The sequence below is a fragment of the Ranitomeya imitator genome, chromosome 1, assembly GCF_032444005.1.
Source record: "Ranitomeya imitator isolate aRanImi1 chromosome 1, aRanImi1.pri, whole genome shotgun sequence".
In the NCBI taxonomy this organism is placed as follows: Eukaryota; Metazoa; Chordata; class Amphibia; order Anura; family Dendrobatidae; genus Ranitomeya; species Ranitomeya imitator.
In genome coordinates, this window is record NC_091282.1 from 201,139,442 (window position 1) to 201,167,332 (window position 27,891).

The following is a 27,891-nucleotide window of genomic DNA, read 5'->3' on the forward strand; positions in this document are numbered from 1 at the left end:
AATTCCTGTAAAGCACCTGAAGGGTTAATACACTTCTTGACTGTGGTTTTGATCACCTTGAGGGGTGCAGTTTTTAGAATGGTGTCACGTTTATTTTCTGCCATATAGACCCCTCAAAGGGACTTCAAGTGTGAGGTGGTTCCTAAAAAACATGGTGTTGTAAATTTTGTTGTAAAAATGAGAAGTCACTGGTCAACTTTTAACCCTTATAACTCCCTAACAGTAAAAAATGTTGGTGCCAAAATTGTGCTGATGTAAAGCAGACATGTGGGAAATGTTACTTAATAACAATTTTGTATGACCTCTCTCTCTGATTTAAGGGCATCAGAATTTTCAGTTTGAAAATTGAAAAATGTTCTACATTTTTCGTCAAATTTCCAATATTTCAACAAATAAAGCAAGTTATACCGAAGAAATGTCACCACTGTCATGAAGTACAGTATGTCCTGAAAAAAATCAGAATCACCGGGATCCAGAGTTATTACCTCACGGGGTCCTGGGTTCAAATCCCACCAAGGACAACATCTGCAAAGAGTTTGTATGTTCTCTCCGTGTTTGCGGGGGTTTCCTCCGGGTACTCCGGTTTCCTCCCACATTCCAAAGACATACTGATAGGGAATTTAGATTGTGAGCCCCAATGGGGACAGTGATGATAATTAATGGCGCTATGTAAATAAGTAACATAAGATAAAGCAACACTGGTCAGAATTGTACTCGTTGGCCCGGTCATGAAGTTGAATACTGGCCAGGGGGTGAAGAGGTTAAGGAAGAGCCCGGAGCATTAGGTGGCACATAGCCCCAAGTATGTGACCTCCTAAACTCAGGACCTATAGTATCTATAGCTGTTCCCAGTGGTGCCAGTCTCCTCTATGAAGTAAGGAGAGCTGTGGCGGGCACCACACGGCACACCGCCGCCGCCCGGCCACATACACAGCATTCCCGGGGCCGCACTGACACGCCGCTACACGCCGCGCTCTGCTGTGCACGGCCAGGGCTCTGCTGCCTCAGTGTCCGCCCCGCCAGCACAGGCTCCGCCCCCGCACCGCTCACAGTCCCGCACTTCTCCGGAGCTCTGCGCGCTACAGCTTGTGCTCCCGGCAGCTCGCTTGGCGTTACCCGGTGCGTGGTGGTTACTGGACCCTGGACCCCGTCACCACTGTGCCCCGTCACCACCTTGAGTAAGTACCGGCTGCGTCCCCTAACTGTGTGAACCAGTGCAGTCAGTAGTCATGCCTCTAGGCGCAGGGTTTCCAAGGTGCAGTGAGGAGCGGTGCCCTCTCTACCTGGCATGTGCCCTCCTTACCTGGCATGTGCCCTCCCCGCCTGGCATGTGCCCTGCCCTCCCCGCCTGGCATGTGCCCTCTCTACCTGGCATGTGCCCTCTCTACCTGGCATGTGCCCTCTCTACCTGGCATGTGCCCTTCTTGTCTGGCATGTGCCCTCTCTACCTGGCATGTGCCCTCTCTACCTGGCATGTGCCCTCTCTACCTGGCATGTACCCTCCTTGTCTGGCATGTGCCCTCTCTGCCTGATATGTGCCCTCCCCACCTGGCATGTGCCCTCCCCACCTGGCATGTGCCCTCCCCGCCTGGCATGTGCCCTCTCTGCCTGGCATGTGCCCTCCCCGCCTGGCATGTGCCCTCTCTACCTGGCATGTACCCTCCTTGTCTGGCATGTGCCCTCTCTGCCTGACATGTGCCCTCCCCACCTGGCATGTGCCCTCCCCACCTGGCATGTGCCCTCCCCGCCTGGCATGTGCCCTCTCTGCCTGGCATGGGCCCTCCCTGCCAATCATCTGTTACACTGTGACCCTTTTCCCGAGTGTGGCACTTGGCTGAGCAGACAGAAGATTGTGATCAGAGTGATGGGAATTGATGTTGGCGGTGCAGTTATCTCAGTTTTTCGGATGATTTATTTTCTGTGATCGCTCAGTTATCTGAAGTTATGTAATTTGTTGAAAAATGTGAAATGTTTAAGTATTTTGTATTTCAACCATTTGCAGTATTTTAAGTGCAATGAATATGTGACTGGTGAAATATTTATCGGCACTGGATTGTTGTGGAGCCGCCTATTCTCAATGCCTATAGAAGTGATGGGCACAACAGAGCGATATGCTCAAGTGCCAGCGCAGGGGGAATCGGAGACATAAGACCCCCAATCTAGTGACTGGTGGGGCTACCATTGATCTGTGGATAGTTGTCATGTGTGAGGAAACCCCCAGGAAGTGATGGCACCAAATATGCTCTTCCTTATTGGTAAGGCGGCACCCCAACGATCCCAGAAGCGGGGCTTTGCACCCAGTCTCCATGGATCATCTCTGCCCCATTCATTCTCTATGGGACTGCAGAAATAGCTGAGCACAGTATTGGGCTTTCTCTGACAGGTCCGAAGAGAATGAATGGAGCAGAGGTGACTCTTGCTGGGCTTCCTCTTTAATCAGACTGGGTGCAGAGCCTCACTCTTAGGATTGGTGGGGGTCCCAACTGTTGGAACTTTATTGGTCGGTAACTTAGCCCCCATTGGTGATGGACACACAAACCCTGATGGGGGGGGGGGAGGGGCAGTGCAGGTAGGTGACTTCTGACGTAAGATGCACAAATTGTTTGTTTTGCCTTTATGAAAGTGAACTTTAAGATGCTACTGATTGATTTTAACTGCGATTGGTTGAACAGCTTTAAAGTAGCTGTACTTTAAAGGGATTGCCCACTATTTGGACAACTCCTTCATAAATGCTTTTGTCCACCCTGTACAATGAAAAAAACCCCTTGTTCTCCTCATCATCTTCCAACTGCGCAGTCCCAGCAACGTCAGTGTGCCGCAGCCAATCAGCACCTGATAATGGACTTCACTCATACATACGGCTTTTAGGGTATGTGCACACGTATCTGTGAGGGCTGCGGATTTTTCCGCAGTGGATTTGATAAATCCGCAGTGCAAACCCGCTGCGGTTTTTCCTGCGGATTTATCGCGTTTTCTATTGAGGATTCCGCTGCGGGTTTACACCTGCAGTTTCCTATTGGAGCAGGTGTAAACCCGCAGCGGAATCCGCACAAATAATTGACATGCTGCGGAATGTAAACCACTACGTTTCCGCGTTGTTTTTTTCCGTAGCATGTGCACTGCGGATTTCGTTTCCCATAGGTTTACATTGTACTGTAAACTCATGGGAAACAGCTGCGGATCCGCAGCAAAATCCGCAGCGTGTGCACATACCCTTAAAGTGTGTTTTTCTCTGACATCACGCAGCGTTTCACAGTCAAACATACCTGCCTGACATCACACAGTGTGTGTCCAATACATGCTGCCTGTGGATTGGGCAGCATGTAAGAGCTATCAAGTTCCCTTCAAAGGGAACCTGTCACCCCCAAAATCGAAGGTGAGCTAAGCCCACCAGCATCGGGGGCTTATCTACAGCATTCTGTAATGCTGTAGATAAGCCCCCTATGTATCCTGAAAGATGAGAAAAAGAGGCTAGGTTATACTCACCTGGTAAGCGGTCTGATCCGATGTGCGTCGCGGTCCGGGGCCTCCCATCTTCTTACAATAATGTCCTCTTCTTGTCTTCACGCTCCGGCGCAGGCGTACTGATTTGCCCTGTTGAGGGCAGAGCAAAGTACTGCAGTGCGCAGGTGCCAGGAAAGGTCAGAGAGGCCCAGCACCTGCGCACTGCAGTACTTTGCTCTGCCCTCAACAGGGCAAATCAGTACGCCTGCGCCGGAGCCGCGGCAGGAAGACAAGAAGAGGACGTCATCGTAAGAAGATGGGAGGCGCTGGACAGCAACGCCCATCGTACCGGACCGCCCCTGGGTGAGTATAATCTAACCTCTTTTTCTCATCTTTCAGGATACATCGGGGGCTTATCTACAGCATTACAGAAGAATCTTGCCTTGTGCAGGCGTGTACTACGGTGGACATAGAATGAACTTCAATCCAATATTGCAGCCAGCATGCAGCCAGCGGGTAAGGAAAGGGTGAATCAAACACCCGAAAACTCCGCCCATATGACCCAAAACCGGTCCCGCCAAATTCAGGTGACAGGTTCCCTTTAAGGTAAACCTAAGCCTGTTTGTGCATAATTGTGAAAAACTGCAGCAGGCAAAATACACCACGGCCACAATGTGCGAGTGCAGCCTTTTGTTACCCCTAATCTTACTAGGGAATATGTACATGACGGTGGAGAGACTCCGCTAAGGTTCCTCACAATGTGATGTTCCATGGATGGTCATTGATCTAAATGGACTTGAATAGTATTACATTTTACTTTTAGTAAAAGTGTATAGCCCACTACAGCTACACTAGTATAATTATCTGATTCCGGATCTGTGATAAGCCGGACTTGTGGCAATTTCTGTTTTCTTGTTTTTTAAAATGCTTCCTTCCTTTTGCTGATCTTCTGCAAGATAAAAAAAAAAGCATGATTTGATGTGTTTTTGATGTGAGTGAAGTCCTGAATCATAGACTTTCTATTGAGCCCATACACCATTCAGCTTTTGCCTGATAAGTGATGTTTTCATAAAGGCTAATTGAGTGAGCGGTGAGATCTCAGGACCTACCCACCGATTTACAGGACATGTCCGATAATACCAATCATTTAAAAAATAAAATTCCTGTTCTGAAAAAAAGACTATATCAGGTGTATGCTGAAAAAAAAAGTATCAAATTTAGGTAAAATGGTCCAAAAATCACTGTTTGGAGTGTGTTTTAATATTTTTCTATTCTGTCACTGCTAACTTCTAACGGCAGCAAAATAAATATATTAATATATACCATATATATATATTCCTAAGTGGGGACCCAAAAGGATTCTTTTCTTGTGAAAGAACATGGTTGCTGTGAGTTTGTGCTGGATAAGGTGATACTCACTTTTATGTTTTTGTGTTAGCTATATGTCACATTTCAGTTCACATTGTTGTAATATTGATTTAGGTTTTTGTTTCATCCAGGTTTGCACCATGTTGTATACAGGAGGCCCTCGTACAATTGCTATGTATGAGCTGTACATCACATTGTAGTGTTTTATTTAGATTTATGCATGTAGAAAAGCCACGGAGACACCATCATGTGTTTCTCAACGCAAGCAATAAATAGCCAGGTCTTTCACAGGGAAGGAACAACCACGGGAAGGGCAGCATCCCAAAAGGGAAAACCACCTATGCCAAAACATGGTATCCATCCACAGACAGCTGTTTCGGGGTATTTGCCCCTCATCAGTGTGGAGTAGGAAACTGGCTATTAGGAGCAGTGCCTAGTAAAATTTATTTAAATTTATGGCAGTGTGTGTAAATAATCCAACCAAACTGTGAGTCCTGATTACAGTTGCACAAGTCTGTCTTCAGATGGGTGTTTCTGTAGCAAGTTCTTCTGTAAACTTGTGTTCGACAGGGCTGTGGAGTCTGTAAGACAAACCTCCTGCTCTGACACCTCAATTTCCATGACACCGACTCCACCAAAATGGACTCCGACTCCGACCTGCCAGGACTGTGAAGTCAGTAAGCCAATGGTGATGAGCGAATATACTCGTTACTTGAGATCTCCCGAGCACGCTCGCGTGTCCTCCGAGTATTTTTTAGTGCCCGGAGATTTAGTTTTCATCGCCTCAGCTGAATGATTTACAGCTATTATCCAGGCTGAGTACATGTGGGGGTTGCCTGGTTGCTAGGGAATCCCCACATGTAATCAAGCAGGCTAGTAGCTGTAAATCATTCAGCTGCAGCGAAGAAAACTAAATCTATGAGCATTTACAAATACTCGGAGGACACCCGAGCGTGCTCGGGAAATCTCGAGTAACGAGTATATTTGCTCATCACTGTAAGCCAAACCTCCAACTCTTCAGTTTCCATGACTCTGACTCCACCGAAATGGACTCAGACTCCACAGCCCTGGTTAGCAGTGATGAGCGAGTATACTCGTTGCTCGAGATTTCCCGAGCACGCTCTGGGGGTCTCCGAGAATTTGTAAGTGCTCGGAGATTTAGTTTTTGTTGACACAGCTGCATGATTTACATCTACTAGCCAGCGCCTGAGTGCATGTGGGGGTTGCCTGGTTGCTAGGGAACCCCCACATGTACTTATGCTAGCTAACAGATGTAAATCATTCAGCTGCGGCGATGAAAACTAAATCTCCGAGCACTAAAAAATACTCGGACACCCGAGCGTGCTCAGAAAATCTCGAGCAGCGAGTATACTCGCTCATCACTACTGGTTAGTAATTACATTTCATACAGTAATTTTTTTTCATACACTCTCCTGGCACTGGCTTAAATATGGTTTATGTGAAACTATCTTGATGGGGATTGTCTCTTTGAAATGGGGTAATGACCATATTGTGCTCGACCATATTCAGCAGTGCGATTGACAATAGTGATGGCTATGTGACATTTCAGAGCTCCTTCCCGAGCGTTCTCCATGGTCAAGCAATCAGCAAGCTATCACCTCTGCTGTGGATATTAGATATTTTGCTGAGTTCAGATATTCCCTTTAATCTATAAGGGCAGGTGCAGACGCCCCTAGATTCTCTCATCCAAGAGAATCGCGCTGATTATGCAAATGACACTGATTAGAGTGTGACCAAAGTGCGATCTGATTCTCCGATGAAGAAAAAAAATGTCTCCATCTTCCCTATTCTGTTAGTGAATGGAAATCAGACTGCACTCAGATGTCATGCGGGAGCGGACCGATGTTTTCCATCCACTGATGGACTTTCATGGCCAAGTGCAATCCGAATATTGGATCAAACTCTGGCATGGAGCTGTTTTTTTTTTTTTCCCTCGGACAATCTGTCAAGGGAACTATCCGACATGTGTATGGCCCCATACGCTGACATCTCGACTGAAAATACGCTCGTATGCACCTGCCCTAAAAAAAAGTTATGTGATTTTAATAGTTTGCTACATGTTTCAAGGTCTTCTTAAGGAGACCTATTCCTGCAGAGAGATTGATAGATTTGTATCTTTCAATTACTAATTCCATAGGGATGTTACATGGCTACATGTCTCCTGACTACCGCGGCTGATTCGTGCCCATTGTGGTCACCCTGCCCAATATAACATCCCTACGTTGAGCACACACATTCCAGTAAATCATGATACAAGTAGTACTGAATGTCTATCTGACCTGCCATGACATCTGAATGCAGCGGCCTCATACTGATTTGCTGCCAGACTGAGTTTTATTAGTGGTTTGGCAAAACCTGCTATTACTGCAACCTAATACAGCATTCAAATCATAGTCACTATAATGGCGCAGTCAGACGGCCGTATCACACGGATGACGATCACATCGCAGTGCCCAGACTGGCCTGTGGCTCTCCGGACCTGAGCGTGACAGCTGCATAGAAATACATGCTGGTCAGGAGAGCCACCAGGCAATCCGAGCATTGCGGTGCGACCCTGTGATAATGCTGTACGACTGCGCCCTAAACTAAGACTTCTATTATTCTGTAAAAGTTTCCTATGTCTATCACAATGTAAAATGACCATGATCGGTTTTCTTCCCCATGTAGAAGGATAGCTGTTGCATTGCTGCTGTGACTTGCATGTTAAAGCTCTTCTAGATCCCTAGCTGTAACAGCACTTTTGGGTTCTGTAACCATCAGTCGCACTATGACACTGAACTACCGTAATACTGAGTTCCTGCATAATGCCACTTCCTGCTAATTAGAACTGAAGCCACATCAAGAGCAAGTCTAGGCCTTATTGTGCAGGAAGAATACATCTTGTATAACTCACTGGACACTTGGTGAATTCAGATCTCGAATTTACGATATACCCATCACGGTATCATTCACACAATGTTTTATTTTTGAAATTTTAAATTGCATGAAATAAAAAAAAAAAAAAACCACACTTGAAAATGTCAGTATTCAAGAAAAATATTTCGTGATGGTTTTTAAAATATTATTTTTTCCAATGTGTTTGATGGATTTCCCTCCCCCCTTTGTAGTACATTTTGTTTTTGTTTTTTATACATGAGGTTGTAGCTTTTTTTCCCCCGCATCCCCACCAGAAAAAAAAGCTGAAAACAGCAAATTGATGCAATGCAAATTGATATCTACATTTCATGCCCAGTGTATCAGGTCCCTGTTGACCTTTTGCGGTGATATCACCTACGAGACCAGTAGGGAAGATCAGGGATCCGGCCCGTGTCAGGGATGAAATGGGTAAGTATATACAACTTTCTTATTTTACTTACTGTATATTACTGCCTGTTGGCAATATTTATTAGTCCAGACATCCCTTTAAATCAATTTTTACAGCAATACCCCTTTGTACTCCTGTGAAGTATTTGCAATCGGTAACATTCATTAGCAGATGATGGTAGTTAGTCACACGTATGCTTTCTAACATGCTTGGCGTTATATTATTTTCCTACATGCCGGCAGAAAGTGGAGTACTAAAACGTTTCACATGCGTTGAAGATTGGAAAATATGCAAAGAACACGTGATGTAAATTTCACTGATAAAAAGAACAAAAAAGTTCTAATGACTTGTGCAGAATTTACTGTTGACCTTTCATATGGGCACAAGAGTCACTAGAAGACTGAAAAGCCTTGTTCTGATTTTCCCCTTCTCTCTTGGATGGAAGCCAGATGTGGGGAGCACCTAACCTAAAAACCACTCTGTTTCTTTCTTTTTTTTTTTTCTTTTAAACTCCTGGATTTCGTCAAGTGAGGAAGTGTTTCTGGAGTGGGCCTGATTTCATTCTGTTTCCTGGCGGTTGGTGATTTGTTTACTACATTACTATACTCCATCTCTGTGATGGTCGTGATTTAGGCATATAGACTATATTATATGAACCGTTCAGACTGTGGGGCAATTGTTCTGACATCTCAGTATTTATCCAGGAAAAAGGAAATGACCCAATACATTCAGTTAGCCCTGAACCCTTGTGTAAGACTGCAATGCCTCCTTGTAAATGTTACCAGGTTGCGCGGTAAATACGGCATGCTTTGTCACCCCTCTGTAATAATGCTATGTTTGTATAACATGCCATCGCTAAGCAAGACAATGCACTGTCATCGTGCCGTACACTACACTTTCTGAGATTTATTACTCAAACATAACAATTAGGTTATGCGCAAGAGAGGGTTTGTTTTTTTTAGCAGGACAACTGTGAAAAATGCCTGAAAAAGCGCTTGAAAGACTACTGCTAGTCATTTCTATTGTAAAACAACTTTGCTGTTAATTCGCTCGGTCTTTTCTCCCACTTCAGGTATTGGAAAATGACTAGTGGAAGAAAAGAAAGTGCATGTCACTTCTTATAGACGTCTCTCCATTACTAACCAGACAATGCAAAGGTGACATCAACCTCACATATATTACCTCACTAGCCACCGCTACAGGGTAAGAGGGAACAGCCAGACAAAGCGCTGGAATTGATAGATGTGCCTTTTTTGGGCAGCTGAATGTTGCTATTTGTAGGATGGGAAAGGGGTCAACATCCATGGCCCATTACCAGCCTGAGAATACCAGCCCCCAGCTGTGTGCTCTAGCTAGGCTGGTTGTCAAATGAAGGGGACCACATGCGTTTTAAAAAAAAAATTTTTTTTATTTAAATAAAAAACAAAAAAAAAAACAGCGTGGAGACTCTTTCTTGATAACCAGCCTTGCTGACACCTGAGGGTTGCAGCCCGCAGCTGTCAGTTTTGCCTGGCTGGTTATCAAAAATACAGTAGAACCCACGTCGTTTTTAAAAAAAATTTATAGCGCAGGCGACAGCTGATGAATACTCCCATCAGCTGCCGCCTGCTCTCACTGTTGTTAGTGGCAGCAGGTGTAGGCTGATGGGAGTAAAGGCCCCGTCACACATAGCGAGATCGCTAGCGAGATCCCTGCTGAGTCACAAGTTTTGTGACGCAACAGCGACCCCAGTAGCGATCTCGCTATGTGTGACACGTACCAGCGATCAGGCCCCTGCTGTGAGATCGCTGGTCGTGTCGGAATGGCCTGGGCCATTTTTTGATCGTTGAGGTCCCACTGACATCGCTGAATCGGCGTGTGTGACCGAGGTCCCCGGTAACCAGGGTAAACATCGGGTTACTAAGCGCAGGGCCGCGCTTAGTAGCCCGATGTTTACCCTGGTTACCATCGTTAAAGTAAAAAAAACAACCGCTACATACTTGCCTACCGCTGTCTGTCCCCGGCGCTGGGCTTCTCTGCTCTGGCTGTGAGCACAGCGGCCGGAAAGCAGAGCGGTGACGTCACTGCTCTGCTTTCCGGCTGCCTGCCGCTCACAGCCAGACCAGAGAAGCAGAGCGCCGGGGACAGACAGCGGTAGGTAAGTATGTAGCGGTTGTTTTTTTTACTTTAACGATGGTAACCAGGGTAAACATCGGGTTACTAAGTGCGGCCCTGCGCTTAGTAACCCGATGTTTACCCTGGTTACCGGGGACCTCGGGATCGTTGGTCGCTGGAGAGCTGTCTGTGTGACAGCTCTCCAGCGACCAAACAGCGACGCTGCAGCGATCCGGATCGTTGTCGGTATCGCTGCAGCGTCGCTAAAGTGTGACGGTACCTTAAGGCTGGCGTCACACTCAGCGTATAAATATACGGTCCGTAATTTACGGCCGTAATACGCAGAAAAGTCCCCAAAATAGTGGTCCGTATCTCCTCCGTAGGCAGGGTGTGTCAGCATATTTTGCGCATGGCATCCTCCGTATGTAATCCGTATGGCATCCGTACTGCGAGATTTTTTGCAGGCTTGCAAAACCGACATACGGACATACAATGGACACATGTTCTCAAAAAATCGTAACATATATACTGTATATATATATATGTATGTATATATATATATATATATATATATATATATATATGTGTGTATATGTATATATGTATATATGTGTATGTATATGTATATATATATATATATATATATATATATATATATATATATATATATATATATATATATATATATATATATATATATAATAGTGAAGAAACCAGGTTGTATCTTAATTACCCAGACAGCTACCTTTTTGCAAACCAATAAGAACTGACTTTTCATTTGTATATTGGCTTGTGCATTTAAGTGTTTGTCTGTTGGTTCAAGAAGACAGACTTGCAAACTGATACCATTTAACATACAGTGTAAGTCTGTAATAGTGACTTGTACATAGTGTGTGTTTATCTTTGTTTATGATGTGTGCTGATATGCTAATTGTGCATTGAATTCCAGAACTAGCTTGGTGACTTCTAAAGCAGAGAAGGAAAGTCTGTGCAAATAGATTGAATGGTCAAGTAGTACTACGTAATCTCATCACCATTGTTTGCCATATCTTGATGTTGAACTAAAGGACACTGGGTAATTCTAAAAATAGCTTACATGCCTTGGGTATAAAAAGACTCAGAGATCACATCCTGGGGGAGTCTGAAGTAATACAGAGCTACCAGCCGGACATTCTGCAAACCACACTACAAACAGAAGAAAGGACTGCAGCCAATTCATCATGGCACCATCACGAGGGACACTGGTCTAGGATTCTATAGGATACAACCTAGGGGTTTTCGGCTCCGGTTGGAAGGACACAGATCTGATCCAGTGACCATCTCTGTACCATGGATATGTTTGGAGAAAGCCAGGGTTGGGACCCGCTGGTTGCCTGGTTCCATGGAGATGGTCCGATAAGACAGGTGGTGACTCGTGTCAACTGGCTTCGGACCTTGTATGGACTCTATGGACAGTTCTTGGTCATCTCCCTATGCTTGTTGTTGCCCCTTCTCTGTGCTTTCATCCACAGATGGAGTAGCGACCCTGGGAGCTCTGATATCATGTCAACTGGCTTTGGACCTTGTATAGACTCTATGGACAGTTCTTGGTCATCTCCCTATGCTTGTTGCTGCCCCTTATCTGTGCGTTCATCCACAGATGGAATAGTGACCCTGGGAGCTCTGGCATCATGTCATACTGGAAACACGTGGCGACGCAGTGATATTTTATATGCGCCCATGTACCCATACAATTCCAGGCATGTTGGGAATGCTCTGTTTGCTATTGTGTGCTGTGGTTCAATTAAGTATTGCCACACTGTTTTACCTTAACCCTGTGTTGTCTGTGTAGTGTATTGCCCACTGGGAGATATAGCGGGCGTTCAGTGGTATGAGCCGTGGTCCATGCAGTCTTGCTAAAGACAGCCGGGCTAGCGGACGAGAGCACCCACTGACCCCGTTTCTCCGTAATATTATATATATATATAATCTCTTTAACCCCTTAGCGACCGCCGATACGCCTTTTAACGGCAGCCGCTAAGGGTACTTAAACCACAGCGTCGTTAATTAAAAAGTAAATAGCGCCCCCCAGAGTCGGATTTTCTCCGGGGTCTCGGCTGCCGGGGGTAGCCGAGACCCCAGAGAACATGATTCGGGGGGGGGGGGGTTTACCGATCCCGCATTTGCGATCGCCGGTAATTAACCGTTTACCGGCGATCGCAAAAAAAAAAAAAAAATGCGATCTCTTTTTAATTTCTCTGTCCTCCGGTGTGATCGCACATCAGAGGACAGAGAAAAGGGGTCCCAGATAGCCCCCCGATACTCAGCTATCTCCCCCGATGCTCCTCGTGGCTCCCGGTGGGCGCCGCCATCTTCAAAATGGCGGGCGCATGCGCAGTGCGCCCGCCGGCCGGCACCGGGAGGATCTTTGGGGTCTCGGCTGCCGGGGGTAGCCGAGACCCCAAAGAACATGATCGGGGTCGGTATTACTGACCCCTGTTTTGTGATCGCCGGTAATTAACTGCTTACCGGCGACCGCAAAAAAAAACAAAAAACAAAAACGAAGTGTAATTCTCTGTCCTCTGATGTGATCGCACATCAGAGGACAGAGAAATAGGGGGATTCGGGGACCCTATTATACTTACCGGTGTCCCTGGATCCTCCTGCTGCTCCTCCTGGCTGCCGGGGAAAAGAAAATGGCGGGCCCATGCGCAGTGCGCCCGCCATCTATCGCCATCTGCCGGCCGACAGGAGAAGAGCAGTTGGGGCTAAAATTAGGGTTAGGGTTGGGGCTAAATTCAGGGTTAGGGTTCTTTCACACTTACGTCGGTACGGGGCCGTCGCAATGCGTCGGCCCGACATACCGACGCACGTTGTGAGAATTGTGCACAACGTGGGCAGCGGATGTAGTTTTTCAACGCATCCGCTGCCTAATCTATGTCCTGGGGAGGAGGGGGCGGAGTTACGGCCACACATGTGCGGTCAGAAATGGCAGACGCGACGTACAAAAAAACGTTACATTGAACGTTTTTTGTGCCGACGGTCCGCCAAAACACAACTGATCCAGTGCACGACGGACGCGACGTGTGGCCATCCGTCACGATCCGTTGGCAATACAAGTCTATGGGCAAAAAAACGCATCCTGCGGGCACATTTGGAGGATCCGTTTTTTGTCCAAAACGACGGATTGCGACGGATGCCAAACGACGCAAGTGTGAAAGTAGCCTTAGGCTACTTTCACACTAGCGTTAGCTGCAAACCGTCTCAAAAACGTCTTTTTGCCGAAAAAACAGATGCGTCAAAAAAGTGGAAAACGTATGCAATGCATACAGCATTTCGACGGATCCGTCGCAAATCCGCTAAACGGTTGCGTTGAAATGCTGGATGCGTTGCATACGTTGCATTCGTTTTTAACATCCGTTGCATCCGTTTTTACGACGGATCCGTTTTTAAAATGGGAGGAACCCAAATTTGATTGGCTACTGTAGAATAAGGGAAATCTATATACTGACTGTATTTACAGCCCATCTTTGAGGGTTTTAGTTTAGTGGCAAGGATGGATGGTGTACTTGGGAGGATTGCGAGTTTGGTTACTGACGTTATATTTGAGACGAATCGCCTGGATATCATAGTGCGGGAGAAGGAGGCGGCAGCAGAAAGACGGAGGATGCAACGGAGAGTGAGACGATTCTGGATACATCCGATCAATGAGCTGCGGATGACCAGGGGTGTCCAGTCCACTCTCTATCTGGAGTTGCGGTGCAACCCACAGAAATTCTTCAATTATGTACGGATGAGGATGGAACATTTCGATTATTTGGTTGGAAAACTAGAGGATGTCATCCAAAGGCAGGACACAAGGATGAGGCTTGCCATCACACCGGCGGAGCGTCTCCTGGTGACACTGCGGTAAGCCTCTTTTTTTTATGTGATTGCTCATATTGAATGTTATTACATGCTGCAGACAAAACTGCGCTGACAAATTGCGCAGCATTTTCTGCAGCATGTAATTTTTTGGTTTGTTTGAGGCCATTCCACTGGTTTTTTTTTTCTTATGTCATTGGTCATATTGAATGTTATTACATGCTGCAGACAAAACTGCGATGACACATTGCGCAGCATTTTCTGCAGCATGTAATTTTTTGTGTTGTTTGAGGCCATTCCACTGGTTTTTTTTTGTTGATGGTCTGTGCAATTATTTTTTACATTTTTTTTTTTTTCTGCAGCTTCCTAGCTATGGGTGAGTCTCTGACTTCGCTCCATTACCAATTCAGGCTGGGGATTTCCACTATTGGCGGAATAGTGAAGGACACATGTCGGGCTATTTGGGACACTTTACAGCCGGAGTATATCCCACAACCATCAATGGACATCTGGTTGAGAAGTTCCGAACAATTTGAGAGAATTTGCAATTTCCCAAATTGTGTTGGTGCCGTGGACGGCAAACACATAAGGATTGCTAAACCGGCAGGAACAGGCTCCGAGTACTACAACTATAAAAAATACTTCTCCTTGGCCACCTAAGTAACTTCAAAATGAATTTCCATAAATCCGAAGTCCTAAACATATCACTCCAACTCCCCTTGGTGGATCAATTAAGGAGGGCTTTCCCATTTAAATGGAGCTTTGATTCCCTTACATATTTAGGTATCAAAATTACAAACAAAACGTCTAAACTGTTTGAAACCAACCTTGCGCCAATCCTACAGAAAACAAACTCAGACTTGGAGAAGTGGCACAGGCTACAATTGTCCTGGCTGGGTAGGATCAATGCAGTGAAGATGGACCTCCTGCCTCGCCTCTTATATTTTTTTCAAACAATTCCCCTATACCTACCAGCTTCCTTCTTTTCCCGCCTCAAACAAATAATTACTCGTTTTATTTGGTCTCATAATCGAGCACGAATTTCATATACAACATTGAGTAGATCTAAATCGACAGGTGGACTGGGTCTCCCGGACCTCGCGATTTATAGCTATGCATCATTGGGAACTTGTATCCTAGACCTTTATCATAGTAAAAACAATAAAAAGTGGGTCAACTTAGAAAATGATCTTAATGGACGCGACTCCCAAATTGTACTTTGGAAAGGAGGCAAGGGGCTAGGGCAGGACATCTACATGCCCTTCCTTACGAGAAACTTGTTGCTTCTTATCAAAAATCGAAATAAAGACTTTCAGATCACAACCCTCCCGGGCCCCTTAATTCCAATTTACGATAATTCTGCTTTTCCGGCAGGGCAGAATAGAGAGACATTTCTAAATAAGAGAAAAGCGTCAAAACCCATCATCCACGACTATTTAAATGAGACAGGGATGAAGTCCCTCAGGGAACTATTCCCAGGGGAGGAATCATGCTCTGTTGACTGGTTCTTCTATGAACAACTTAAAAGTTATATCCACTCAATCTCTAAACAAGCCAACATCAACAGGCCGCTAACTCCCTTTGAGAAGCTTTGCATATCAGCAAATCCCCCAGATCATACTGTCTCGCTGCTTTAAAAAATCTTCCAAGAGGGGAGGGCTCCGCTGCAGGGTTGGCCATTATTTTTCTCAAAATTGGAGGGCGATCTGGGAAGACCCTTGTCATCTGAGGATAGGGAAAAAATTCTTCTCTTCTCTTCCAGATCGTCATTATGCGCAGTATCACAGGAGAGGAGCTATAAGATTCTAGCAAGATGGTATAGATGCCCCTCCATGGTGCATGCGGTGTTCCCCACGACTCCTGACGTCTGTTGGAGATGTTTAAAGGAAATAGGCTCCTACATGCATATCTGGTGGGACTGCCCCCCCATAAGGGATTTGTGGCTGGCCGTCTTTAAACTTCATAATAAGCTGTCTATCACACAGATCCAACCTTCAGCAGGTCTAGCTTTGCTGTCTCTATGCGACTTGTCAATATCTAGGTTCAAGAGGGGCATCCTAAGACACTTTCTTACCGCAGTCAGAAATTTGATCCCTCGGTTTTGGAAACAAGAAAAATTTCCTTCCCGTACAGATTTTGTGGCAGAACTTAATAACATCTATAGAATGGAGCAGTTGATAAATCAGTCACCAGGTAACGCAGAGAAAACTTACAACATATGGGCCCCTTGGATCGCTTTTAGGGAAACTCCTGAATTAGATCTCTGGGTTTCCAGAACCCGACACACTATATAGCCTATTCTCGTATGCTTCCGAGCCATTCCTCGGCATGCGTTCTGTCCGCTGGGATATGGGGGCAGCCACACTCCTTCCCTGAACCCCCCCACACCCTCATCCATCCTTCTTTTCTTCTTCCCACCCTCTTTTCTTTCCCCTTCCTTACTTTCTATGTTTGTCCTCCTCACAACTAGTTCGATTATACATATCGTATTTTGAATATTCACAAAGAAATCTAACAATTGGTACCAATTATCCCGGCTTTTTTTATTGTTATCAGCTCATGATTTCGGGATAGACAGGAGCATTGTTGATCAGAAAAGTTAAATCATAAGACATTAATGCTGTAACTATGCTCCTCTTGTTTGACTTAAAATTACTGCCTATCATTGCACAGATTTACCAGTTTGTAACGTTTGCCTTTGTTCTTTATTGCTGTGACCAATAAATACCGGATTACTTACCGGTAATGCTCTTTTATAGAGCCCACGACAGCACCCACTAGAGAGAGGGGATCCGCCCCTAGGAACAGGAAACCTACAGAGAGATAAAAGGGGCGGCCCCCCCTCGCTCCTCAGTTGTTTTACAGAGAATAGGAGGAACCGCCGCCAGGTTTTAGTTAACAGGTTCAGGTATATACATATATATACACATATTTACAACCTCATACTACATCTTTCTAATATTTACACCTCACCAAAAAAGCACCATGTGCAACTATATACAGAAAAGGGAGGGATGTGAACGGGTGCTGTCGTGGGCTCTATAAAAGAGCATTACCGGTAAGTAATCCGGTATTTTCTATTCGCCACGACAGCACCCACTAGAGAGAATTACAGAGACTATAGACTGGGTGGGTTTACTGAGTCAAGGACCGATACACCGAAGGTCAGGTCAGAAGCAGAGGATAGATCTAATCTATAATGCTTATAGAAGGTGTTAGGTGAAGACCAAGTTGCAGCCTTACATATAAGGTCTATTGGTACATTTGCCCTTTCTGCCCAGGAAGTCGACAAGGCTCTTGTAGAGTGCGCTCCTACATGCATTGGAGGATCTCTTCCTCCCACTTTATACGCCAAGATTATGGCCTCTCTGATCCAGCGAGATAATGTGTTCTTTGTCACTCTGGCACCCTTGGTTTTACCCTGGAAAGACACAAAGAGAGCCCTACTCTTCCTCCAGTCCCTAGTTCTCTCTAAATAGGCTAAGACAGTCCTTTTTACATCTAGGGTGTGAAGTCTATCTTCTTCTGGAGTTGAGTGGTTCTCATAAAAGGTAGGTAGCAAGATCTCTTGGGATCTATGAAAGGTAGAGGCCACCTTAGGGAGATAACACGGATCTGTTTTTAGAAGTATCCTATCTGATGTTACCACCAAAAAGGGAGGATCTATAGATAATGCATGAAGATCACTAACTCTTCTAGCAGAAACTAATGCCACTAATAATACCGTTTTTAAAGAAATATTCTTTAGTGAGGCTGCATGGAGAGGCTCAAAAGGTGGTTGTGTCAATGCATTTAGGACTATCGATAGATCCCACTGAGGAACCCGAGGTATGCTAATTGGTTTTGATCTCTCACAGGCAGATATAAACCGAGATATCCATCTATTACCTGCCACGTCGTAATTAAACAGAGCTCCTAAGGCTGACACCTGAACCTTCAGAGTGCTTACGGAAAGACCTAATTCCCGACCTTTTTGTAGAAATTCCAATATTGGAAATATAGGAATTTCAGCTGAAAGTTGTGTAGTATGAAATTGAAGAAATTTTCTCCAAATTCTAACATAAATCCTGGTAGTTGAAGGTTTTCTGCTTTTCATCAGAGTATCTATTAACCCACTAGAAAACCCCCTGAGATTTAGTAACCGCCTTTCAAACTCCATGCAGTTAAATTCATGCCCTTTGCCTGAGGATGAAGGAATGGACCCTGAGAGAGCAAGTCCTTGGACTGAGGCAGAATCCACGGGTCCGACACTGACATCGCCCTCAGCCATGAGAACCATGGCCTTTTGGGCCAGAACGGGGCTATTAATAGAATTTTTGCTCTTTCTTCCCTTATTTTTCTTATTACCAAAGGCAGTAGATTCCATGGAGGAAAAGCATATGACAGGTCGAAAGTCCATGGTACTTGGAGGGCATCGAGTATGTCCGGCTCGTCCTCCCTGTTTAGAGAGGCAAACACCCTGACCTGTCGGTTGGCTCTTGTGGCAAACAAGTCTATTTGAGGAACACCCCATCGAGCTGTTATCATTTTGAAAATTTTTCTGTTTAGCATCCATTCTCCTTGATGAAGGGTGTGACGGCTCAGGAAATCTGCACGAAAATTGTCTGTGCCCCTGATGTGCACTGCTGACAGTGATAGCAGATGACCTTCTGCTAATTCCATGATGTCTGATGCCAGCCCCCTGAGTCTGTCCGACCGCGTACCTCCTTGATGGTTCAAGTAAGCTACCGCTGTGGTGTCGTCGGAGAACACTCTTGTGTGAGAGCCGCTGAGCTGAGGAAGAAAGTGAAGTAGGGAATAATATATCGCCCTCAACTCTTTGACATTCGAAGAACTATCAAGTTCCGAACTAGACCAAAGATCCTGAACCCACTGATCCTGAAAATGTGCCCCCCAGCCTTTAGGCCCAGCATCTGTGGTCACTATACTAGAGGGGGAAATTACCCAAAGAACCCCTTTTGAAAGGTTTTTCTGATTTAACCACCACTTAAGAGAGTGTAATACTTCCGTTGTTAGATAAACTGTCCTATCCAGACAGCCTCTATTCTTGATGTCTTCCTCCAATATAAATTTCTGTAGAAGCCTAGTATGAGCCTGTGCCCACTGGACCGCAGGAATACACGATGTCAGAGAACCTAGTAATGACATGCTCTGTCTGAGTGACATACTACGATTTTTTATTGCTAAGGATACCTTATCAACTATGGAGATTTTCTTATCCTCGGGCAGCTTACAAATCTGGTCAGCTGAATCTAGAAGGAGTCCAAGGAATTTCTGACACTTTACAGGCTGAAGTCTAGATTTTTCCCAATTAACCAGCCAACCCAGGGATTGCAAGGAAAACACTACTTCCCATAACCTCTGCTCACACTGTAGGGGGTCTTTACCTACAATCAATAGGTCATCTAGATATGGAATGACTAAAGTATCCTTTACTCTTAAGAAAGACATTACTTCCAATTGCAATTTTGTAAAAACCCTTGGGGCCATAGATAATCCGAAGGGCATCGCCTTATATTGTAGATGACGAATTTGTCCCTCTATACAAACTGCTACCCGAAGAAACTGCTGGTATAAATGATGTATAGGAATATGATAGTAAGCATCCTTAAGATCCAATACTACCATGTAACAGTTTGGAAATAGATTTTTTATAGCTGAACGAATGGATTCCATCTTGAATGTTTTAGGTCTTATAAAGGAATTCAGCTTTCTTAAATTAATTATGGTTCTGAAAGAGCCATCCGGCTTACTAATCAGAAACAAGGGAGAATAAAATCCTCTCCCCATCTGGGAAGATGGGACAGCCACTAGGACTTGTTTGCGTAGGAGGGATTTAACCTCTGTTTCAAGTGCCTCTTGCTGAGGCCTGGATCTTAAGGTACCTTCACACATAACGATATTGTTAACGATATCGTTGCTATTTGTGACGTAGCAACGATATCGTTAATGAAATCGTTATGTGTGACAGCGACCAACGATCAGGCCCCTGCTGGGAGATCGTTGGTCGCTGAATAAAGTCCAGAACTTTATTTCGTCGCTGGACTCCTGCTGACATCGCTGGATCGGCGTGTGTGACACCGATCCAGCGATGTCTTCACTGGTAACCAGGGTAAACATCGGGTAACTAAGCGCAGGGCCGCGCTTAGTAACCCGATGTTTACCCTGGTTACCATGCTAAAAGTAAAAAAAAAAAAAACACTACATACTTACCTACCGCTGTCTGTCCTCCAGCGCTGTGCTCTGCTCTCCTCCTGTACTGTCTGTGAGCCGGAAAGCAGAACGGTGACGACACCGCTCTGCTTTCCGGCTCCCAGACAGTACAGGAGGAGAGCAGAGAAGCAGAGCGCAGCGCTGGAGGACAGACAGCGTTAGGTAAGTATGTAGTGTTTGTTTTTTTTTTACTTTTAGCATGGTAACCAGGGTAAACATCGGGTTACTAAGCGCGGCCCTGCGCTTAGTTACCCGATGTTTACCCTGGTTACCGGCATCGTTGGTCGCTGGAGAGCGGTCTGTGTGACAGCTCTCCAGCGACCAAACAGCGACGCTGCAGCGATCCGGATCGTTGTCGGTATCGCTGCAGCGTCGCTTAATGTGAAGGGGCCTTTAAGGTGGTAAGGAGGAAGGAATCCGGAGGAGTTCTAATAAAGTCTAATGTGAGCCCTGAAGATATTAATTTAATAGCCCATGGATTAATTGTTATCTCTTCCCATTGTTGCCTAAACTGTTTTAGCCTTCCACCCACTGGAGGAATATAGTTAATGGAATTTGTCGGCTGGCTTGAATGGACGTTTATTAAACAAGTTTCCTTTTTGTTTAAAATCCTTATTGTTCCATCTGTCTCTGAAGCCTCCCCTCTTTCCGAATGGTGGCTTCCTGAACGCCCTTCTGTAAGACGGAATAAAGGGATTAGGAAATCCTTTTTTCCTTTCACCTGCCTTAGTGAGTATATCATCAAGGACTGTTCCAAAAAGGTACTCACCCTGACAGGGTATGGCACATAATTTGGATCTAGACTGGGCATCTCCCTTCCAGTTTTTTAGCCATAAAGCACGCCTAGCCGTATTGGAGAGATTAGCTGTTCTGGCCGCAAGTCGTAGGGAGTCAATAGAGGCATCAGATATAAAGGCGGCCGCACCCTTGATCAAAGGGATAGACGCTCGTAACTTTTCCCTGGATACACCATTTTTAATATTTTGTTCTAGCTGATCCAGCCAGACTAGCATTGACCTGCTAGTACATGTGGCTGAAATTGCTGGCTTGAATGCCGTGACACAGGCCTCCCACGATTTTTTAAGGAGCGCATCTGATTTTCGGTCCATGGGATCTGATAAGGAACCTGCATCCTCCACGGGCAAGGAAAACCGGCGAGATGTAGATGCAACTGCCGCATCAACCTTCGGTATTTTGGTCCAGGTACTCAAATCTTCGTCATCGAAGGGGTAGCGCCTCTTACAGGATATTGGCACAAACCCCTTTTGACCTTTACCCCATTCCTTCTTAACGAGGTCTTTTATGGCCTGGTTTATTGGAAACACGTGGCCTTTCCGTTGGGAAAGACCAGCAAACATGACCTCCTGTGGTGTTTGGGGTTCTTTTGACTCAGATACCCCCATTGTATTTCTCACTGATTTGACTAAGTTGTTTATGCCTTCTGTTGGAAAACAAACAAAGTCTTCTTCCTCTGAAGAATCGGACAGCTGAGAGACCTCTGAGTCGACCTCCCCGCTCTCTGCTGACGTGTCAGCTTTAGGAGGGGATACTCTTCTTTTCCTTTTCTCCATATTAACCGAGGAAGAACCGCCTCCTAATGACTGAAGTTCTTCCCGGATTATGAGCCGTATGTCATTCATCTTAACCGATTCCTCCTGCCGTAAGGTGTTATCTATACATGTCTGACACAGATTTTTAAGATAGGATTCAGGCAGGGGTTCGGTACATATAGCACACTGTTTGTGCTTACTCTTCCCCGTCCTCTTTGCCTAGAAATAATATAAGCAAAGGAATCAATATAAGCTTCAGTGAAGCTATATATACACTCACCCAGCGTATTAATTTTACCGGCTGCAGGGTTGCCTTAGTCTGGGATGTGGAACGGGACGATTTCCTTCCCGATTTGTCAGTGGAGTCACTTATTTTAGAGTGTCCACTGCTCTTTTTTCTGGTTTCACTACTAGGTACTAGTGGCTCTTCCATGGGGTGCATACGGACCTCCTCTTGGGACGACATAATGCACACTGACTGCACTCCTAATCCTCACTTTTATAGTGTAGCCACTCCTGCACACATCCCCTTTTTTTTTTTCTACTCACAAGTCTGGCGTCAGGACACTGGGATCGCATGGGGGAATCCAATATGGTGGTTCCCCCGGAAATAGTACTCCGACCTCGCGACCCCGGAAGTTCAAGCTTTCTTTCCGGGGACGCCGACGCTACTGCGCATGCGCCCGCGTCTGCTGTATACCGGAACACGCCGCTGAAAGCGCTGCATCCACCACCATGTCGCCTCTTACCTTGGAGGGACAGGAGGGAAGACTCCGACCGGGGACGCCATCCGCCGCTCAGCTCCACTCAGGAGGGCACCACCGCAGGTATCCACACTGCACCATGCAGTTGTCAGCACTTATCCAACTGTGTCCCAGCAGGGAGACCGTTGGCAACTTCAGGCTTTCCTGTCAGCCGCACCAGATGAGGGGGGAGCCCGCAGGAACATTCCCCCGACACTGTCTACCTGCTCTGAGACCCCTGTCGCTCAGCAGAGACGGTATAGGCGGTAGCCCTGGCAGGTTTTCCTCTTCTTAGCACCATAGAGCTTCTCTGTGGGTTCCCTTCTAGGAACAGGAAACCAACTGAGGAGGAGCGAGGGGGGGCCGCCCCTTTTATCTCTCTGTAGGTTTCCTGTTCCTAGGGGCGGATCCCCTCTCTCTAGTGGGTGCTGTCGTGGCGAATAGAAAAAATGATTTATACAAAAAAATACTTCTCCATTGTACTCATGGCTATTGCAGACGTCAACTGCCGATTCCTTGCTGTGGACATAGGAGCGTATGGCCGTTCCAACGATTCGCAAGTTTTTAAAAACTCTGCAATGGGTCGTTGCCTGTATGGAGATACATACAATTTCCCGCCAGCCAGACCACTCCCAGGAACAAGTGAACCAGCCATGCAATATGTTTGTGTAGGTGATGAAGCGTTTCAACTGTCGCCGCACCTACTGAAACCATATAGCAGCCGTGAATTAAACCGTACCAAGCGGGTATTTAATTACCGTCTTACCAGAGCAAGAAGAGTAGTAGAGTGCTCTTTTGATATATTGACGGCAAAGTGGAGAGTTCTGCTGACGGCTATAAAACTGGAAACCAAAACTGTAGACGATGTTGTCAAGGCATGTGTGGTGCTCCATAATTTTGTCATTTCAAAGGAGCCCGTTACCTTGGATGACGAAGAGTTGGAGACAACCTTGTGGGATTACCGCAGTGCCTCTGTTCGCTCCACAGGTTCTGTTACTAGGATGAGGGACCAGTTGGCGGATTATTTTTGTCACCTGTTGGGCGGATTCCATGGCAAGACATCATTGTGTGACATGTTTTTCATGGCTTTTGTTGTTTATGTAAAAATTGTGTTTCTAGCAAAAAAAAAAAAAAAAAAATCCCAAAGCGTGGTTTGCTTGGTAATAAAACCATTGTTATACCTTTCAAACGTCTGGTGTTTCTTTTCACTTAACCTTTAATATTTACCCTATTACCTTAATGAATCAACACACACACAGAGTAGATTTTAAATCAGAAAGATTTTTATTTTAAACCTTGAATTTTTTTTTAGCATTTTCAAAAAACATTTTTTTTTTCTTTTCAAAATAACTTTTTTTTTTTGTGAAAATTTATAAACTTATAATTTTTTTACTACAAGTCTTGGTAGTGTTGGGTGGAGTAACTATGGGAGGAGGGGCTGGAATGTTGGACCACGTTGGTAGGTGGGATTGGGGAAACCCTACTTGTTTGGTCTGCAGTGGAAGGGTGGTGAAAAGCAGGAGGCTGACCAGAGGGGGGTTGTGTTGGGGTATTTGTATAACTGAATGGGGAAGGAAAGCTGGGCAAGGAAGAAGAAAACACTGGGGAATACATTTGGGTTGTGGGTCTGGTTTGGTATTGGGACTGACGTTGATATTGGGGGGCATGATGTTGAAATGGTGACTGGGATGTGTGGGGGTAGATTGGGGTTCGTGGAGGACCTTGAGTAGAGCATTATGGCAGCTATTCATTACCCGCATCTGCTGATCAAAAGAAAGCTTTTCCATGCTCCTGAGCATGGATTGAAAAAAAAGATTGGCCGGAGATTGACTTACATCTAAATGCAGCCTACCCAAGCGACTGCTGGTTTCATGGTGGGTTTCACTGATGCGTGATTGCACCATGTTGAAACCAGCAGTCACTTGTTCTCCCAAAATTTTAAAAGAACTTTGGAAGGATGCATTTAGATGTAAGAACTCAGGAGCATAGCTCCTTTCCTGACCCCTCTGTCGCTGCCGCCACGAACCTAACGGTGGTGTAGAAGTGGCAGGGTCAGAGGGGTGGGGTAAAGGGAACGCTATCTGTTGACCATCAGATGCGAGTAACGAAGGCTGCGCTCCAGTGCCTGAGGTGGATGAAGTGGAGGGGTCAGAGGTGTGGGGCCTACCGACGTGGTCCCCGGTGGCAGACTCAGGAGGGATCGCTCCAGAGGGCGCAGAGGAAGATGCAGGCGCACGGTGGCTGGAGAAGGTGCTGTGAAAGAAAAAAAAAAAAAAAAATAATAATATATTGATATGAAAAAGCCCGGACTGAAACAAAAGTTTTGTGATTAGACAGGTTAACATGGTTATTACTGGGATGTTGAATACTTACACTCTACTCAGCATGGTTCGCCTCAGGAAGGAGAGGGCAGGGGCGTATCTGTAGCTCCTCTTCTTCCTTCCTGCTGAGCCACTCGGGGCCTGCATCTCCTCGTTGAATTCCCTCTTAAAGCGATCCCTCAGTGACCGCCACCGATTCCTAACCTTGCCACCTGTGAAGACAGAAGACAGGAATGAAGAAAAAAAAATGGTAAATGCAAGACATTACATTCAGCTCTAAACATCACTGAAAAGTGAATACTTACATAGTTTGCTCTGCTGCTGTGGAAGAAGGTTCTCCCACCTTGGAAAGATGTTATGGCATACTTCCAACCAGAGCCGAAGGGTGACACTGGTATCAGCATGTCTGCGGTCAGCCATGTTCCACAGCGGCTCCCGCTCTCGAACCTCCTCAATGAGGGCTTCGATTTCTATATCAAAATCTTCGGCGGGAGCACACTGTGAAGCCTGTGAGAAAAAAAAAATAAAAAAATAAAAATTAGTAGACTGAAAAACAAAATTACCAATCGAAGCCCCCCAAAAAACCAACTCACTGATGGCCAACCGCGGCGTCGATTCCGCCGACTCTGGGAGCGCCTGGGAGAACCTTCACGCTGTGCTTAATGTATGTATATGTTTTCTGTGTTACGTTATATATGAAATTCTGTTTTGTGTATGGTGCAGTGTGATGTGTGAAGCAAGTGTTTCGCCAGTACTTACACTTGGTTCCTCCTCCACTTGGATGTCTCCACCCGTCTCGGTCCCTTCTGACAGCTCCTCATCGGATTCTGATTCCTGTTTAAACATAATAAATGCATGTAGTGAATAAAAATGATGTAAATTTAAAAATAAATAAATAATAATAATTGGTTTACTTACCGATACACGCTGTTGCTGTGGAGGAGGGCTGTCAGAAGAGGACATTGTGTTCCTGGTGTTAAGGCCGGTGGCTGTGGTCCTGGTGGCTACGGCCGGTGGCTGTGGTCCTGGTGGCTACGGCCGGTGGCTGTGGTCCTGGTGGCTACGGCCGGTGGCTGTGGTCCTGGTGGGTCTGTAAGTTAAAAGAGACTTGCAATCTGCTCTACACATTGAAGTAGCAGATTTGGGGTCTTCAAAACTTACTTTGAAAAATTTGAGGATGTGGTCCTGGTGGCTACGGCCGGTGGCTGTGGTCCTGGTGGGTATGGCCGGTGGCTGTGGTCCTGGTGGGTACGGCCGGTGGCTACGGCCGGTGGCTGTGGTCCTGGTGGCTACGGCCGGTGGCTCTGGTCCTGGTGGCTACGGCCGGTGGCTATGGTTCTGGTGGGTCTGTAAGTTAAGACACTTGCAATCTGCTCTACACATTGAAGTAGCAGATTTGGGGTCTTCAAAACTTACTTTGAAAAATTTGAGGATGTGGTCCTGGTGGCTACGGCCGGTGGCTGTGGTCCTGTCGGGTACGGCCGGTGGCTGTGGTCCTGGTGGGTACGGCCGGTGGCTGTGGTCCTGGTGGCTACGGCCGGTGGCTGTGGTCCTGGTGGGTACGGCCGGTGGCTGTGGTCCTGGTGGCTACAGCCGGTGGCTGTGGTCCCTAGTGTATCTGTAATATAATAAGTATAATGGATTTATAGTTAGACCACCGCAGAACTAGGTAATGTTTAACAATAAACACCCTGTTTTAAAATGTGAGAAATAGCTGAAAACCAAAACCCAAAAACAGGTGCACGTTATACCATTCATTTCCATGTCCCAAAAGAAAAAAAAAAAATTAAAATGAGACACCATGGAAAAATATTTTTACCACATTTTTTTTAACAAAAATAACCTCCCCCAAAAAACCTTCCAAGGATAACCTTTAGTAAAAAATGAGCCCTCAACCAACTCTGTATTGTATGTGTAACCATTGGTACATACACCAGTTTTAAATTTACCTTTATGAAATTATACTACGGACAATTTTTTAAACATTTTATTATTTTTTTTTTTCGTTTTTTTTTTTTTTTTAAATCACAATGGAGCAGAAATGCTCTTTATTTTAAATACAAGTACATCAACTGGGAATGGTTTCAACAGTAAAAAAATCAACACTATTTAAAAAAAAAAAAAAAACACTCACACATTCTAACCACAAGCTGCAGACCACTAGACTTTGCAATAATACATCAGATAAAAATAAAAAAAATTCACACAGGCTGCACAAACCACTATACTTGGTAAATACCTCAAAAAAGTACATTAACCAATATGGCATTGACAAATGCACATGCAACCAACAAGACGCACACAAACATACCTGCAAGCAGAGTCATAACACAAGCATAACACATGAACAGGCATAATATTGGCGAAGGCATAAGGTGCAGGCACGTGAACACATACATACAAAAGCACACAGCAGTACAAAAATACACACACACGGCCATCAGTCCTCTGGCTGGAGCTGGATGTTTTCACAGTGGCAGGCCTCAGGGTGGATCTGGACTGTAGCAGGGCACTGGCTGTTGCAGGACGACGGCAGGCCTCAGGTTGTATTCAGGTTTTAAGCTCTTGCTGTAGTAAGTACGTCATACACACACACACACACACACACACACACACACACACACACACACACACACACACACACACACACACACACACACAGCCATCAGTCCTCCGGCTGGAGCTTGATGTCTTCACAGTGGCAGACCTCAGGGTGGATCTGGACTCTAGCAGGGCACTGGCTGTTGCAGGACGACGGCAGGCCTCAGGTTGTATTCAGGTTTTAAGCTCTTGCTGTAGTCAGTACGTCATACACAAATGCGCGCACACACACACACACACACACACACACACACACACACACACACACACACACACACACACACACAGCAATACTCACAGCAATACTCACACTGTTGGAGTGTGTCTGGAAGGTCCTTGCTGCCAGGCTGGGGTCTTGCTGTCCGGCTGGGGTCTTGCTGTCCGGCTGG

The 27,891-nt window shown here is 45.7% G+C and overlaps 1 protein-coding gene across 1 annotated transcript in view; it reads left to right on the forward strand.

The window, feature by feature from the left end:
* Positions 1 to 1,060: 1,060 nt before the first annotated feature.
* TNFAIP8 (TNF alpha induced protein 8) overlaps positions 1,061 to 27,891 on the forward strand; it is a 234,434-nt gene continuing 207,603 nt past the window's right edge. The window contains exon 1 of the mRNA XM_069753437.1: positions 1,061 to 1,178. Within this exon, the coding sequence (XP_069609538.1) occupies position 1,178 (1 nt within the window). The 5' untranslated portion in view covers positions 1,061 to 1,177. The remainder of the gene's footprint in view (positions 1,179 to 27,891) is intronic.